This window comes from Lissotriton helveticus, chromosome 2_1, assembly GCF_964261635.1.
Source record: "Lissotriton helveticus chromosome 2_1, aLisHel1.1, whole genome shotgun sequence".
NCBI lineage: Eukaryota > Metazoa > Chordata > Amphibia > Caudata > Salamandridae > Lissotriton > Lissotriton helveticus.
This window is the reverse complement of record NC_136059.1, coordinates 1,911,615,899-1,911,634,013: the sequence shown is the minus strand read 5'-3', so window position 1 is coordinate 1,911,634,013 and position 18,115 is coordinate 1,911,615,899. Positions and strand designations below refer to the sequence as shown.

The following is an 18,115-nucleotide window of genomic DNA, read 5'->3' as shown; positions in this document are numbered from 1 at the left end:
GAGAGCATTCCTCTTGAGATGTCTTTATGTATTGAAGACAGTGTTTCTGGCACTTAACAAAGTCCCAAAGCAACTTTTGTCTTGAATGGCGTTTCCTTGCCATTGTTGGTTGATCCATGATCCATGCTTACCATTATTCCTTTTTGTATTTTTAAAGAATGTTGGCCTGATCTTTCATTATCCCATACTGATGTTTCTCCAAAGGATATGGTGGTGAAACCAATGACATCAAAGGTGTCATGGAGACTGAGTTTGAATTTAAAGGGAGGAATGCTACTGGTAAAGTGTATATTTCAAATGATGGTCCAGCAATTGTAGGATGGGTACAACAACATGATTTGCATATTAGTATTGATCCCAAATCTCCTGAGCAAGTATTAGTTGTTGAAGATTATCCAAGCCTTGATTCTGCTTTGACGAAATTTCAAAATGTTTTACGTCTTGATTTAGGGAAACTATTAGGGTACTGTTAGACCCGTCTGCTTCTGAGAGTCCCCTCACCACTATGATTTCTTTTGTTCCCCTGTACCTCCCAAAATTTGTCGCTTTTTATTTGTCTACCAGGACTTTTTATGTGTTGTTTCATGGGGTTAGATGTTCCTTGACGCACAGTTGCTCACAAGGTTTGTGGCACCTATTTACAAGGCGCCTGGCCCAAACCTGTGGCATTACAAGCTGGGGTTGTCAACCTGTGTAAATGAACTTAAAATGGTGGACACCCTTTTTCCTCATGTGAAGTGACTCCCATTGGAGCCTTCATGAACCCTGGCCTTTTGAGGTTTTGGCGCCCTTTGATTGGCGCGCATTTCTGACAGGAATTCCTTTATTTTCCTCAGGTACACAAAATGGCTGCTCTAGAACCCCAGTACGGTGGCTGTGAGTGTCCTAAATACCCCTCAAGAGTGCCATGTCATTGTCACAGCCAGAGAAGGTCCTAGAACCTTCTGGCTCGTGCCAGTACCCCAGGGCACTGGCTATATAAGGCCCAGTCCCTGGCGGCCATTGGAGATGATGAAGTTCAGATTAGAGAAGAGATTCCAGACTTGACACCAGATTGACACCTGCCCTGTTGACCCCTGAGGTGGCTGGTAGCGCAGGCAGTAGAGCAGCAGAGGGTTGCTGGCGTTGTGTCTGACTGGCGTTCCAGTCAGCTACGTGAGAAGTGATCTAGCGCCTACAGCGCCTGCCCAGCGAGTACCTTATTGCCCCCAAAGACTGTGGCCAGATTCGTGTGCCTCTCCGCCCCCCCCCCCCCCGGTGGTGAACTGTGATCGACTTATCGAGGCGAGAGCAAGTTCGCCGCGACCGCGATCGTCAGCTGTGCCCCCTTCGCGTCAGGTGCCTCTAGAGGGGAGCTCGGACGTCTCCGAGCCCCACCAGCGTAGAGCGCTTCCTGCGCAGATTGAAGGTGAGGTGGTGCGCCGGGGCGGGGAAAGGCCGGCCTTCGTTGGGCGGGACTAGCGTCTCTGCCACTCCCCAGTGACCCGGGAGCTGTAGCTGTGGGCGGGAACCCCCCTGTATGCGGAAGTCGGAGGAAGGTCCGTGGAGCCCCTGAGAGCCCCGTCGCTAACGAGAGGAGTGCTGTGCCCGACTGAATCGTATCTTGACTGCAGCCGATGTGAGGTGGGCCCGTTTCCTCATAGTGAATGCAGCGTTGTGAAGGAACTGTGAACCGGCATTTATTTGACTGTGAGCGAAGGTTGTGTGACCTCTCCGGCAGCCCGTTCGTCAGTCCAATGACTTTGAACTGGTGCCGCCTGAGCTCAAGTGGTGCAAAAGCCCGTAGGCGCGCATAGACTTCACCGGCAAAGCAGAGATCCTATCCCGGTGACCGCCGAGTACAAATGATGTATTTACTGTGTTTCCTTGCCTTCTAGATATACGCGCATACGCCTTGAGTGATTATCAAATAGTCCCAAACCTTATTTTGTGCTCAGAGAAGCCGTATACCTGGTCATTGAAAACAGCATAAACTGTAAGAGTTATCTTTCCCATTTGAAACGTATTGCAGATGTAATGATTTAAAAGTATTTAATTGGTGGCAGCGATACCAGAAGAAACATGTGGTTGTTTATTTAAATGAACCAATATTTATTCTGATATTTATTCTGATATTTATTGTGATATTTATTGTGATACTCATTCCTGAAGTTATTCTATTTATTAATACTATTTATTACTAGAACTGTATGACCAAAAGAAATGTATATGTGCTTTCCCAGACAACCCTATTTACAACAAAGAACTTTTATATAAAGGAATCGTATTTTTTTTCTACAGTAGTGGTGTGGTGTCCTTCTTTTTGGTGTGGATGTACAAGGAGTTATTATTGGGTCAGAGCCGGCTTAACACTACAGCCTTCACTTGCCTTGTCACTTGAGCCAAGCTACCCCCTTTGTGCTGGGCTTGCCCATCGCAGGTCCAACATAAAATTGGTGCTCAGCGGGTGGGATTGCGAGCCGTGCTTGTTTTGAACCCCATAATAATTCAGTGTGCACCACAGGTACACACCCGGAGTTTTCTCCTAGCGGCCCTCAAATTCAACGTTTTGCTTTTTCCAAATTCTTTCCTGGAGGTGGGTGGAAGTGACCCTCAAAGTTCTTATCCTGGTCACCTACTTCGGGGTGGTGGTCCACACTTTTCACTGACAAGATGGAATTCGAAATGTCAGAGCTGGAGACCTATACTGTGGCACAGCTCAAGGATTTCTGTCAGGAGAGGGGAGTGTTTGTCAGGCGAGGGGCCAAAAGAGAGGAGCTCCGTACTAGTCTGCGAGCATGGGTGGAAGCACACACGGAGGGAACGGTGGAGGAGGAGGAATCGGACAGAGGTACTGTCATTGATAGGACTGCGGAATGTCCCCCGGGGGTGGGTGAGATGTCAATCAGCCCCAAGGCAACCTCACGGGAGGGCAGCAGTGTGTCATCGAGAGGGTTGTCAGAAACCGAGTTAGCTGACAGGAGAGAGGAAAGACTGTTAAGGTGGGAAATAGCAAAAATGGAGTTGGAAGAAAGGAGGGAGGGGAGGAGGCTGGAACACGAGTTCAAGCTACGAGAACTCGAATTCCAGGCCCCTAACATCACTCCGAAGGGTGTCGAGTCAAAGGAATTTGCCAGGGAGCCCAGGCCCCATTTACCCAAGGACGTAGTCGCCAGTTATACCGCTGGAGACGATATAGCCAAGTGGCTGGCAGCCTATGAGGTCTCCTTAAGAGCCCATGGGATCCATGAGAAGCATTGGGGTGGTGGATTATACCGGTACATGCCTCCGACAGGTAGGGGTGCCCTATTGGCCCTAGACCGGGAGGAACAGGTTAATTACCCCGTCATGAAGGTGGCGCTCATCAGGAAGTTTGGGTTGACCCCCGAGAAATACCGGCAAAGGTTTAGGGGCAGCCACAAGCTGAGCTCACAGAATTGGGTTGACTTCCTGGATTTTGCCAAGAAAGCCCTGGATGGGTGGGTCCAAGGTAATGAGGTGGAGGACTATCGAGGGTTGTACGACCTGATACTCAAGGAACATCTACTCGAGAAATGTCTTCCCGAGCTGAGGCAACACCTGGTAGACAGCAAACTTACTTGCCCCCGTAAGCTTGCTGAGGAGGCGGACATTTGGGCAAGTACCCGAGTGTCCACGAAGGGGACGGGAGGAGATTCTCAGAAGTCCGGACAGGGCGCTCCCCAGAAGAAAGAGGGGGGGAGATAACAAGAAGCAGGAGTTCTCCAAAGGCCCCCAAAATACCTTTAAGGGGAAAAGTTTCTTCTCCACTTCTAAGGCTAACCCGCAGAAGAACCCTAATCCTGGCCAGAGTCAGCAGCCAAGGGTTATCCATTGCTATGAGTGCGGTGGTATTGGACATTATAAGGGAGACGTGAAATGCCCAAAGAGACCACCCCCTCCCACTGGAGGAAAGGCCCCGGGAGTCGCTAGTGTAGCGCTCGGGGAGGAGATGCCCTTAGTTAAGGGGGGGGAGTGGGCGGGTGTCACCTTAGTGTCCCTGGGTGATCGGGAGGTGGTTCCAAAGATCCAGGTGCCCTCAAATACTACCAAGTATGGGCAATGGGTCACCATCAATGGCCATAGAGGGGAAGCTCTGAGAGATACAGGAGCCAGTATGACTATGGTAAGGAGTCATCTGGTGTCCTCAGAGCAGGTGATTCCAGGCGTACTTCATCCAGCCGCGATGGCTGACGGCAGAATGGGCCACTATCCTGTGGCCGAGGTTCCCTTTGAGTGGGGAGGGGTTGCAGGTTCACTTCGAGTTGCCGTAAGCCCCGCCGTGCCAGTCGATTGTCTGCTGGGCAATGATATGGAGCACAATGCTTGGAAGGAGGTGGAATACCGGACTCATACTGAGATGCTGGGTACACCTGATTGGGCCTGTGTGAGTACCAGGTCTGCGGCTGCTCGGGAGGAGAAGTCGCGTGGGTTGGAGCCTGGAACAATGGCCCACCCAGCTGCTGATGAGGGAACATTTCGAGGGCAGGAGGAGCCTGCCTCGAGGTCCATGCCCCGTGAGACGGATAGGCCACCTGTGGAGGTGGACCCGGAGTCCGCGGAGGAGGACATGGTTCCGTTGGAGGACTTGCCTATCCCCGCTGAGTGGCGAGTGGAAGGAGGACCATCCAGGGAGGAACTGAGCAAGGGACAAAGGGAATGTCCCACCCTCGAGGGTCTGAGGCAACAGGCTGAAGCCCAGGCAGCAGGTAACGAGTCTGGGAATTATCGTGTTTACTGGGAGGATGGTCTCCTCTACAGTGAACCCAGGGCGCCAGTGCACGGATTGTCACGGGCCCTGGTAGTCCCACAGTGTTACCGAGCCTTCCTATTAGAGTTGGCTCATGAGATTCCCTTGGCAGGACACTTGGGTCAGGACAAGACCTTTGCCCGGCTTGTCCCCCACTTTTATTGGCCTCGAATGAGGGTGGCGTCCGACACATACTGTCGGTCGTGCGTGTCATGCCAAGCCAGTGGGAAAACAGGGACGAAGCTGAAGGCTCCCCTGGAACCACTTCCAGTCGTTGGCACCCCCTTTGAAAGGGTGGGCATCGACATTGCTGGGCCCCTAGATCCACCTACATCATCCGGTCACAGGTTTATCCTGGTCCTGGTGGATCACGCCACAAGGTATCCAGAGGCAATTCCTCTGAGAACCATTACTGCACCAGTAGTGGCCAAGGCCCTGATGGGGATCTTTACCCGAGTGGGATTCCCCAAGGAAGTTGTGTCCGACAGGGGGACCAACTTCCTGTCAGCATATATGCGGGCCATGTGGAAGGAGTGTGGAGTGACTTACAGGTTCACCACTCCTTATCACCCACAGACCAATGGTCTTGTGGAAAGGTTCAACCAAACCTTGAAGGGTATGATCAGAAGTCTACCCGAAAGCCTGCGGAGGAAATGGGACGTCCTCCTACCCTGTTTGCTCTTTTCCTACAGGGAAGTGCCGCAAAAGGGAGTGGGCTTCAGCCCCTTCGAGCTTTTGTACGGGCACCCTGTACGTGGACCTCTCAGCCTGGTGAGGGACTCCTGGGAAAAGTCTCCCCGGAAAGTTCCCCAGGATGTGGTGAGCTACATGCTGGCCTTCCGAAGCCAAATGGCTAAGTTGTGGAAGCAAGCTTCTGACAACTTGGAAGCCAGTCAGGCAGTCATGAAAGCGTGGTATGACCACAACGCTCACCCAGTGGAGTTGGAGCCTGGCCAGAAGGTGTGGGTGATGGAGCCTGGAGAGCTGAGTGCCCTCCAGGATCGCTGGACAGGCCCCTACGAGGTATTGGAGAAGAAGGGCAAGTCTACCTATCTGGTGGACGTAAAGACCCCTCGGCATCCGCATCGGGTGTTACATGCCAATCGCCTCAAGCCCCACTACGAGAGGCCCGAAGTCATGTTGGTTATGGTGACTGACGGATCGGAGGAAGAGGACACGGAGCCTCTCCCTGACCTTTTTGCGTCTCAAGAAAAGGATGGGTCAGTGGAGGGAGTGAAACTCTCGCCAACCCTGAGTCCTGAGCAGCAGGAGGAATGTCGCCAGGTCTTGGGGTCATTCGCTCCTCTGTTCTCCCTTGTCCCGGGTAAGACCCACTTGTGTACCCATGACGTGGACACAGGGGACAGCCCACCTGTGAAGTCAAAGTCTTACCGGCTGTCTGACAAGGTGAAGGCCAGTATCCAAAGCGAAGTAGCTAAGATGCTGGAGCTAGGAGTCATCGAACCTTCAAGTAGCCCTTGGTCTAGCCCGGTGGTGTTAGTTCCTAAAGCTGCCCCACCTGGCACCACACCAGAATTGAGATTCTGTGTGGACTACCGAGGACTAAATTCGGTAACCAAAACGGATGCTCATCCGATCCCTCGGGCGGATGAATTGATTGACCGGTTGGGAGCTGCCCAATATCTCAGTACCATTGACCTCACTGCAGGGTACTGGCAGATTCTCATGTCTAATGGAGCCAAGGAAAGGTCAGCCTTCTCCACACCTGATGGACACTACCAGTTTTGCGTCATGCCCTTTGGGCTCAAGAACGCTCCTGCCACTTTTCAGCGGCTGGTGAACACGATCCTCACCGGGATGGAGTCATTCTCTGCTGCTTACTTGGATGACATAGCTGTCTTCAGTAGCAGCTGGGAGGATCACTTGCAGCACTTGCAAGCCGTTCTCCAGGCCCTGGAACAGGCTGGCTTGACGATCAAGGCCAGCAAATGTCAGATTGGACAGGGGTCGGTAGTGTACTTAGGACACTTGGTGGGCCGGGGAACGGTGCAGCCCCTTCAGGCGAAGATTGAGGCAATCATGGCCTGGAAACCCCCCAAGACCCAGACTGAGGTCCGAGCCTTCCTGGACCTCACAGGTTACTACAGACGATTCGTGAAGGGGTATGGCACTATCGTGGCACCCCTTACAGAACTCACGGCCAAAAAGCAACCCAGGAGAGTCATTTGGACGAAGGCTTGCCAGCGAGCCTTCGACACTCTGAAACAAGCATTGTGTAAAGCTCCAGTCCTGAAGGCTCCAGATTTTTCAAAAGAGTTCATTGTCCAGACAGATGCATCCGACATTGGCATTGGGGCGGTGCTATCGCAACTCAATGAAGAGGGTCTGGATCAGCCCGTGGTCTTTCTGTCACGAAGACTGCTTCCCCGGGAACAGAGGTGGAGTACCATCGAGCGGGAAGCCTTTGCGGTGGTCTGGGCACTGAAGAAGCTGCGACCATATTTGTTTGGTTCACACTTCCTTGTTCAGACAGACCACCGACCCCTTCGTTGGCTCATGCAAATGAAGGGGGAAAATCCCAAACTGTTGAGGTGGTCTATCTCCCTACAGGGAATGGACTTTCGGGTGGAACACCGGCCCGGAGTTGACCACGCCAATGCAGACGGTCTCTCCAGGTATTTCCACCTTAGTGTTGAGGACTCCCAAGGGGTTGGGTAGCTCTCCCCACTTTCAGCTGGGGGGACGCGTGTTAGACCCGTCTGCTTCTGAGAGTCCCCTCACCACTATGATTTCTTTTGTTCCCCTGTACCTCCCAAAATTTGGCGCTTTTTATTTGTCTACCAGGACTTTTTATGTGTTGTTTCATGGGGTTAGATGTTCCTTGACGCCCAGTTGCTCACAAGGTTTGTGGCACCTATTTACAAGGCGCCTGGCCCAAACCTGTGGCATTACAATCTGGGGTTGTCAACCTGTGTAAATTGACTTAAAATGGTGGACACCCTTTTTTCTCATGTGAAGTGACTCCCATTGGAGCCTTCATGAACCCTGGCCTTTTGAGGTTTTGGCGCCCTTTGATTGGCGCGCATTTCTGACAGGAATTCCTTTATTTTCCTCAGGTACACAAAATGGCTGCTCTAGAACCCCAGTACGGTGGCTGTGAGTGTCCTAAATACCCCTCAAGAGTGCCATGTCATTGTCACAGCCAGAGAAGGTTCTAGAACCTTCTGGCTCGTGCCAGTACCCCAGGGCACTGGCTATATAAGGCCCAGTCCCTGGCGGCCATTGGAGATGATGATGAAGTTCAGATTAGAGAAGAGATTCCAGACTTGACACCAGATTGACACCTGCCCTGTTGACCCCTGAGGTGGCTGGTAGCGCAGGCAGTAGAGCAGCAGAGGGTTGCTGGCGTTGTGTCTGACTGGCGTTCCAGTCAGCTACGTGAGAAGTGATCTAGCGCCTACAGCGCCTGCCCAGCGAGTACCTCATTGCCCCCAAAGACTGTGGCCAGATTCGTGTGCCTCTCCGCCCCCCCCCGGTGGTGAACTGTGATCGACTTATCGAGTCGCGAGGCGAGAGCAAGTTCGCCGCGACCGCGATCGTCAGCTGTGCCCCCTTCGCGTCAGGTGCCTCTAGAGGGGAGCTCGGACGTCTCCGAGCCCCACCAGCGTAGAGCGCTTCCTGCGCAGATTGAAGGTGAGGTGGTGCGCCGGGGCGGGGAAAGGCCGGCCTTCGTTGGGCGGGACTAGCGTCTCTGCCACTCCCCAGTGACCCGGGAGCTGTAGCTGTGGGCGGGAACCCCCCTGTATGCGGAAGTCGGAGGGAGGTCCGTGGAGCCCCTGAGAGCCCCGTCGCTAACGAGAGGAGTGCTGTGCCCGACTGAATCGTATCTTGACTGCAGCCGATGTGAGGTGGGCCCGTTTCCTCATAGTGAATGCAGCGTTGTGAAGGAACTGTGAACCGGCATTTATTTGACTGTGAGCGAAGGTTGTGTGACCTCTCCGGCAGCCCGTTCGTCAGTCCAATGACTTTGAACTGGTGCCGCCTGAGCTCAAGTGGTGCTAAAGCCCGTAGGCGCGCATAGACTTCACCGGCAAAGCAGAGATCCTATCCCGGTGACCGCCGAGTACAAATGATGTATTTACTGTGTTTCCTTGCCTTCTAGATATACGCGCATACGCCTTGAGTGATTATCAAAGAGTCCCAAACCTTATTTTGTGCTCAGAGAAGTTGTATACCTGGTCATTGAAAACAGCATAAACTGTAAGAGTTATCTGTCCCATTTGAAACGTATTGCAGATGTAATGATTTAAAAGTATTTAATTGGTGGCAGCGATACCAGAAGAAACATGTGGTTGTTTATTTAAATGAACCAATATTTATTCTGATATTTATTCTGATATTTATTGTGATATTTATTGTGATACTCATTCCTGAAGTTATTCTATTTATTAATACTATTTATTACTAGAACTGTATGACCAAAAGAAACGTATATGTGCTTTCCCAGACAACCCTATTTACAACAAAGAACTTTTATATAAAGGAATGGTATTTTTTTCTACAGCAGTGGTGTGGTGTCCTTCTTTTTGGTGTGGATGTACAAGGAGTTATTATTGGGTCAGAGCCGGCTTAACACTACAGCCTTCACTTGCCTTGTCACTTGAGCCAAGCTACCCCCTTTGTGCTGGGCTTGCCCATCGCAGGTCCAACAGGTACACACACAAAATTAAACTTAAGAAGGATGCCATCCCTGTTAGACATCCCCTAAGGAAAATACCTATTTCTGTTCTCGAGGAAGTCAAAGAAATGTTACTTGATATGCAAAAGCATGATTTCATTGAACAAATCGAAGTCTCAGAGTGGCTTTCTCCGATTGTCGTTACTAAGAAAAAGTATGGCAAACTTCGTTTTTGTGTGGACCTGAGGTCCCTAAATCAAAGCATCATCATTGATAGTTTCCCTCTTCCCAATATTTCAGAAATGGTTTTGTTGATGGACAAGGCAAAATATTTTACCAAACTTGATTTAAGATCTGCCTATCATCAAGTTGTTTTGCATCCTAATTCTAGGAAATTAACAGCTTTTCTCACGTTGGAAGGTGTTTTTCAGTTTAAAAGGTTGCCTTTCGGCTTAGCCTCAGCCTTTAGCGTCTTCCAACGTATAATGCACCACCTACTCAAAGAGTTCACCAACGTTCATTATTTTCAAGACGATAATCTCATACCTGGAAAAAATATTGCTGAACACAATGTCACCGTAGATAAGGTGTTAAATTCTTTACAAAATGCTGGTCTTACGTTAAGAAAAGATAAATGTTTGTTTTTGGCAAATGAAGTAGACTATTTCGGGTACACTATTTCTGAGGCAGGGGTGCAACCTAAAGAAGATTTATTGCGTGCTATTAGAGATGTAGCTACACCGAGCACAAAGGAACAGTTGAAGTCCTTCATGGGGCTGATAGAGTATTATTACAAGTTTGTAGATCATTTTGCACAAAAACCGAAGCTTTACGACAGTGGTTGAGAAAAGGGGTACCGTTTTCTTGGGACATTTTGCAGGACCACACTTTTAAAAACTTCAATAATACCACCGTATATAGCATTACCGGTGAGGTACCTTTCATGATAATGAGAGGCAGTTTGCCTAAGACCAAATTAACACCTTATTGGATGCATGATTGGTGCACAATTACCACAAAGGCAAAACCTTTTGGTAACTTAGATGTTGGTGATTTGATCAAGATTAAGTGTGGTAGGAGAGAGAGTGGTCCGAATACATTTTCTGATCCCATGAAAGTAAAAGAAGTTCACAAATGGCATGTTGTTTTAGAAAATGGACAGAAATGCAATTTCCGGGGGTTAGCTTTGTACAAGAAAACCAATTATATATCTCATTCTGAGGTTGTTTCACCATTTGTTACCAAGGAGAAGGGTGTGGGTGGTGGTGTTAGTGACTCCATTGCCAAGCAACCAAGGCTGCGTCAAGTACCAAGAATACGTCAAGTACCAAAAAAAATTCATGATTTTGTCATGACCTGAAATTTATTCTTGTTTAGTTGGAAACACTGAGCATCATATATTACACATGTCCGTTCTATTCTTATGTTTTGCTTAACTTAGCCTTTACAGTTTTGCCATGTGGTATTTCATTCTATTTCTTGTATCTTGTTCTATTATGCACTTTTTTTCCGCTTCTATTGTTTTTTGTTGATTTTCTTTGATATAACGAATGGGGATATGTTGTATTTGTTTCATCATATCTTGCTGGTTCTCGTGGGATGGAGTGTTGACCGTAGAATCTACTTAGAGGTTCTGTGGTGAGACGCCATTCCTGCAGAGGCGGTTGAGACGGACGGCAGGAAGGGATCCCCGTCCTGTTTGGAGGGCTTAAAATAAAATATAATTTCGCCTATCTACACGCCTCCCGTTTCCTTACTACAAAGACCTACTGTCTCAAATACAGTTAAATATATATACACATGGTAGGCTTTGGGTCAGCCCCTTGGTCTTTATTGCTTAGCTCATTTCCCTGCTCTTAGTCAATTGCTTTCCTCCCTATTCTTTGTTTGTCCCGCCTCTTGATCATTTCTTTACCATGTCATGACTTGTATTGTTTCACGGTTTACATTCAGAGAACTCATTTTTCTTTTAGCACACCACAGTAGTACATTTGTTTTCTTGGCCGGTCTCCTTCGTGTGCTGCCCCCTTCATATCCCAACAACCCTTCTCTCTCTCCACATTACTCTGCCATCCCACACAGCTCTACCCACCCCGTTGATCCCCCACCCACTGCAGATGCTCATTGGCAGTGTTTAGTTCCCCCTAGCCATCCCCCACACTACTCCATTGCTTACCCACCCCTCCCTGTACAGTTTTTAAAATTAATTTGCTTCAGCACTTTGCAGGAGAGCCCAGCAGTTGCAATTTGCTACTGCATCATTCCACACTGTAAATCTGCCTTCTGGCCTATTTGTTTTTACATTTACTGTTCCAAGATGGACACCGGTCATCTTGGAATAGTAAATTTAAAAAGACAAAGAAAGCAGAATGTTCTCTCCATCATGACATATGCCTACCCATAGGCGATCACACTGGGACCGCCATAGCGGCACGAGGCATACATGTTTATACATAATTGCACATTTTTTTGCTGATGGTAATCAACATTGGTAATATCAATAAAAATGTTAAGCAGTGATCTCTGCCAAAGGAAACAAGCATTGGCAAAGTCAATAGCGCGCCACTCGATTTGAAAAGGATAGACCAATTGGCTTTGCAATGCAATCTTATTGTTCAATCATGAATTCGTTAACATGTGTCAGGATACCTAAGAACTTGAGGTTTGGTCTGCACATCCTATCTTGCCTTACTCCGAAACTTTCTGTGAATGTCTCGGAAGCTGCTTCATACCTCAGCGTGCTGTGCAGCCCACTATTGGTTTGAAGTAAAGGTAAGTGATTTGACAAGGCCCTCTGTTTACTCTTCCAGCTTGCTTGTACAAGAGTTTAAACTTTCTAATTTCTATTTATCACTCTATGGTGTTGGTGCTTCTTAGAGGTTTTAAACTTGAATTTCATATCAGAGTGCATGTGTGCACGTTTCCCAGCAATGGCTGCGTAAACTGGATGGGACACAACATGGATGCTGGGAGAAAGTTAATTCTCTTGAAATACTGAAATAAAGCTCTTCATAGATGCTGACACCAGCAATCTAAAAGGTTCATTGCAGGGCTGTATCAGCAGAATGGTGGCCACATTGTGAATCATTGAATTTTTTCACAAACATTTTGACTGAAGGTGGGATTCCAATGCTGCCTGCCAGCATGTAGGTGGGCAGACCTGGGGTCCTGTGTTAGAGGTGAAGGGACTATGATGTCCTGACAAGGTGCATGGCCACCGCGAGTCTGCCAATGGGAGTAGAGGTGTATCTAACCCTCGCTGCTGTAGAGTGTGGCAGTCACAGTAACACCCATGATTGTGATGGAGACAGGATCCCGTCTGCGCAGCCACCAGGAACCTTGATCCCACCTGGGGGAAGGGATAATGATCGGTCTGTCCATCTGGAGGTTTGGGGAATGAGAGTGAGGTCAGTATTAGCATCCTTGAGTCAACTTTGAAAGAATGCTCCTAAAATTATAATCTGTATTAGGCCCCATGGCTTGCTATAGTAGGCGGACAACATGACAGTGATATAGAATAGCAATGCTGCTGAAGCGGACCCTATGGGACTTACAGTAAATCTCCTTTTAGGGTCTTCAGGGGGGCACTGAGGGGTCTGGCCTGATGAACATTGTGTTCTCCAGACATAGTGGAGCCCGAGGGAGAAAGGGATAATTTTGCTGAAGGAACTAATACTTACCTGTAGAGAAGAGGTTGGCGACAGTGAGCAGGAGTCTTTGCCCTACAAAGAAAAAAAGTAGGAAGAGTGGTGGTGGTCCGGAGGTCTGCAGTCTGCTCTGGATCATGAGACAGGGTGTTTACCCTGGCCAGCTCCATCTCTTTTTAGCATTTCTCATGGCCAGTGCTTTGACCTGTGAAGGCTGTGCACGGAGCAGCTGTCCTCGTCCAGCAATGAGTTGAACAGTGTAGAAGCATTGTAAAGAAAGAACTGTGTCAGGCTAGGAAACCCCAATGAAATATAGCCTCAATACTGTACCCTCATCCTCCTGCCCGGAGGATAATCACGTGGTAAGAGGAGAGCTGGAGCCCCATGCTTGGCTCCAACATCATGGAAAATACTGCCCCAAGCTCTGCCCTAAAGTCTGCACAACTTTGAAGTACTATGAAAAAAAGTATTTGTTCTTTCTTCATTTCCCTATGTTGTTATTGCTCGGTCACAATGATGTTCTTCTCAAAGTGCATTATGTGGGAGGGGCGGTGATCTGAAGCACATCAGTGATGCCTAGAACATCTTGCTACTGCAGATCAGTTTCTTCCCCCGATGCCAAGACAGTGCAATGGGCAGAGGGGGAGCAATAGGAGAATGCATGATGGCTGGTGTGAGAGCGTAAAGGCGATGGGAGGAGAAAAACCCATCCGTGATGTCACCCCACAAATCAAAAGGAACTGTCAGTGCTGGAGAACTGCAATAGCGGCAGTCACATTTAAGAATCACTGAACGGTGAATCCAAAATGTATTCATACATTGTCACCAACCATACATTCACAGAATGGGGTGGACTTGACTGACAGGGCACCCAAGCAATGTATAACAAGGAAAGAAAAAGTCAAGAAACCCAATAGATGAGGATGGCTGACCCAGCATAAACAATTTCTCTACAATTCTTTCTGTACCTTTTTGAAAAATTGGTGACATTAGCACTCGCAGCTGATAGCTAAAGCTGCCTTTAAAAGAATGAAAACGGATTTCCAGTTTCAACAAGCACTGGCAAAGCCAATAGGTCTGGCGTTGTCTGCCAGCCTTTTGGCAATAAATATTTTGTTCTGTCATAATTTCTGCTAAACTTTGTTTGAGAAGCCGCCGGGTGTTCTTCAATCTTAAACAAAAAAAATATATTGACTAAAGGCAAATATGTTTTTTGTTCTCAAAAAAGCACACTTTACAGTAGTACTCCCTGGCACTAATTTGTGTGTAGATGTGCTCCTTGTGAAAGGGCTGCATGCCGTAACTTATAGGGAAGTCAACCAATGGCTGAAGCAGGTCGACACAGTGCCCCTTGATGCAAGCTTGAGTGGGTTGGGAAAAAATGTAAATGATACAACCACAGACACACAGATGAAGTGTAGCTTAAAAGACCTATAAGTAACTATGTCGTACACATTATTTTAGTCAAATCAAAAGGTTCAGGCTAACACAAAAAGAAAGCCAGAAGAAAGAAGGAAGGGAAGAAACAAAAAAAGAAAGGAAGAAATAAGAAAGGAACGAAAGAAGGCACAAAAGAAAGAAGGAAAAATGAAGGGATAGAGAGAAAGAAGGAAGGGAAGAAATAAAGAAGGAAAGCAAGAAAGGAGGGAAAGATAGCAAGAACAAATCGGTTTCGTCTATGTACTGAATAATGAGCTGTTTTCATCAATCATCGGCCAAGAGAAGGAAAGAGCTCCCTGACATATAACATGGGAGTGGAGAAGATGTGGCACAGCAGCCAGAGCTGCCGACTCAAGTGCTGGGGATCCCGGTTCAAGTCAAGGCAGCGCCAGGCAACATCCTGTGATTCTATGCAAAACACTTAATATCTCAGGGTGATAAATTGTTATATAAATATGCTGCAAGATTAAAAGGCAAAACTTTATGAAAATACTGTTCCACCAAAGCGGATGTCAACAGTATTTCGGCGGTGGGAAACTGATAAGAGAAGCAGATGAGGAACAAGCATTGGTAAATGTAGGAAAATATGCTACGGCCAATAGAAATGGAGGAAATGTAAGTGGCATGCACAGGAACCAATGAGAAGCCAGGAAAGAGAGGAGGAGGGATGTAAGTCCCTTTTAAGTTTATATTAAAAGCAATAGATTTCTTAAGCACAGCGCAAGTGCTGTGCAGACGAAACCAAAAAAAGGATAGAAAGACAGAAATAAAGATAGAAAAAAAAAAGAAATAAAGATGAAGGAAAGAAAACAAGAAAAGAAGGAAATAATTAAAGCATTACAAGTGCTGCAATTTAAACAAGAAAAAGGCCAGTTTTCCCCCTAAGCAAAGTTTATTAAAGAACATTGGTGAAATTGAGTCTAGAAAAACACGTGTTCTGAAGAATTGTCCTCTTATGAATTCACATATATAATATTGAAGCTTTCGGTTGGTGTTCTGCATGCATAGTAAACAGAGGAAAACTTAATTCAGAACAATTTCAAATGGACGCAATCTGTTATGCTGGGAAATACCCCAGCTCTCACCTCAAGCTCTAAACACAAAGGCAATACTAAAGTAATCATAAAGTAAAAACAAAAATGCTGGCACTGAAGGGAGCTACCTTGTGTGTGGATGTGGTCATTGTGAGAGAGCAAAATGCAGTCACTCAATGTGAAGTTAACCAGTGCCTTAAGGAGGCTGACCTATTGCCCCATGCTGTATGTTGTATCGGACGGAAATAAAATGTGAATGACACAACAGACCAATGGAAGAACAGAAGTGCCCGAAAGGCCTTTTATGTAGGTATATTATATATATCATTTTGGTAAAATAAAGGTCTTGGCCAACGCCAGACCTAAAATATTTCAGCCAGTTGTGTGCTTTACAATCCTACTATAATGGCACAAATTCATGATTCCCCATCAAAACATTATTTAGCTGTGGAATCAGCCGGGTTATATAGGAAATACCAGTACCTTTTGTGTTGCTCGACGTCCAGAAGCAGGTAACAGTTTCATAGTTTTCTGAGACGTTACACCCACCTGGGGAAAGAGATTTTTGAAATAACAAATTATTCACAGTCATACAATACATTTACAATTAACTATACTTGAGCCTCACTCAGGTAGCGCTGAAAAGTATTTTAAAAATGTAGAATTGTACATTTCAAACTCAACATTTGTATTATTGACAAGTGGACAATGATTCAATCATGTGTATAGAGCCAGTTAACCAAATAATGACCCATTATTATGTGCTAAAGAAGAACCAGGTCACAGCGTTGCTCTTGAAGAAATGCTCAAGGTCTACTCAACAAGCCTGTGGTCCTTTTTACCAAAAAATTGGATCTAAACAGCCAAGATACTCATTACAGATCTATTTGTTTAAAAAAATCCCTCAGATGTCACTGCATGGCTTTTTGGGTCTCGCCTGGCGTTAGCAGCGCATGCGGTGCACTCGCCATGCGCGTGCCTTTTGCGATCAATTCAGCCAAAGCTAAACATGCACGAGTACGGATGGACAAAGATGGCTGTTCTCACCATTCATCCAAAGCTAAACATGCACGCGTACGTACAGACAGTGGACAGTCTGACGCTATCTTGTGCCAATAGCTTTCTATTGTCATGGCAACCAAGCTGCCGCTTCGTGTATGCAGCTTGCAGGAGTTACCTACAAACGGGCGGCGTGGAACTTGTGCTAGCCTCACACGCTCTCCTGAGACACTGCTCCTCACATGCGGCACCTCCCTCAGGCCGCCCCCCCTTCGCTGCCTCCGCCGATGCATGGAGCAACTCGCAGCCCTTCCGACTTGCAGCCTCCTCACCTTCTCGCTGTGTGCAATGATTTCTTTTTTTGAAATGCCGCATGCATGCTTGCCCTTTAACAATGGTGGGCATGTGACTTTTCTTTGTTGTGCGCGTCTCGCCCAACTCTATTTCTGAAACATTGTATGCTTTTTTTAACGGCACAACGGTAATGGCACCCGCGTGTCTTCTCCTAAAAATGGGAGGTTAGCAATGGTGCCCGAGTGTCTTTTTAAAATGCGCAGCTCGCCTGACTTGCACCATCATTAAACTTAATTTACCCCCCAAAAAAGATATATATTTATTTATTTATTTTTGCGGCGCAGCATGCTTTTAGAATAGCGTCCGTGCACCTTACTTTTATTCACATAAGCAAGGGGGTGCGACAGGTCCCTCGCCACAGATGGACGAGGAGTCCTTAAGACACACACTAGGATCTCGCTCTCTTCAAGGGCAGCCAATGCTTAGCTCACAGCCCCCCTCCAAGCCAAATCCACAACAACAATGGGGCAAGGCACAGGGTGGAGCACGCGTGCGTGTGGCTCTGAGCAGACCCTTCCCCTCAAACGCAATTCACCTGCTGTTGGAGGTGCGTGGGGACAATGGAGCGCTTTCTAAAGGAACGCTAATCACACCGTAACTATCTTTTCTTTATTAATGTATTGATTACATCACTTTTCGTCTACCCTCAAATATCACGACGTTAAAAAGCATATTCAGTGATTGCTTTATTTGGGGTGGGCTGGAGTCATAGAGTTGATGGGTGCGAACCCGTGGTTCAAAAGTGTACCAGTGAAGTGTGTGGGTGAATTCAATCTCTTCCGGTTGAGCTGTAGACTCTTCGCAAACCAGCAGATATTTATACCCTGGGCACCAGTCCACCAGAAGATCCAAATCAAGGTCACATGTAAGATGTCCATAGAGTTATATGATGCCCTTATTGGTAGAGACGACTGCTTTGCTGTGCAATTATGTGGTGATCGAGCCACAAACGTGGCAATTCCAGGGCTTCCTGTTCTCACCCACTGATCTTACCCAAATACTTGCCTCTAATCCCTCGTTCGGGTAGTGTCCAGTTTTACTGAGTTAAGTGGTAGTATAGCACTTACAGCTGCATTACAGCTTACGGTTAAAAGATTCTCTTGAATTGATTATTTTAAAAATAAAATAATAATGGTGGGTTTGAAAGAGTTTGGGGCATGTCCTTTGAGTGAGCCGTGCAATGAGTGCAATTTTGTATGACGATTTACTCGTGTTTTGAATGTTTTTGATGTTATGCTGGTTGAAAAGGGGACAT

The 18,115-nt window shown here is 47.4% G+C and overlaps 1 protein-coding gene across 1 annotated transcript in view; it reads right to left on the bottom strand.

The window, feature by feature from the left end:
* BBS7 (Bardet-Biedl syndrome 7) overlaps positions 1-18,115 on the bottom strand; it is a 388,515-nt gene that overhangs the window by 316,577 nt on the left and 53,823 nt on the right. Inside the window, exon 2 of the mRNA XM_078676844.1 lies at positions 15,991-16,056. Coding sequence (XP_078532970.1) covers positions 15,991-16,056 — 66 coding nt within the window. The remainder of the gene's footprint in view (positions 1-15,990; positions 16,057-18,115) is intronic.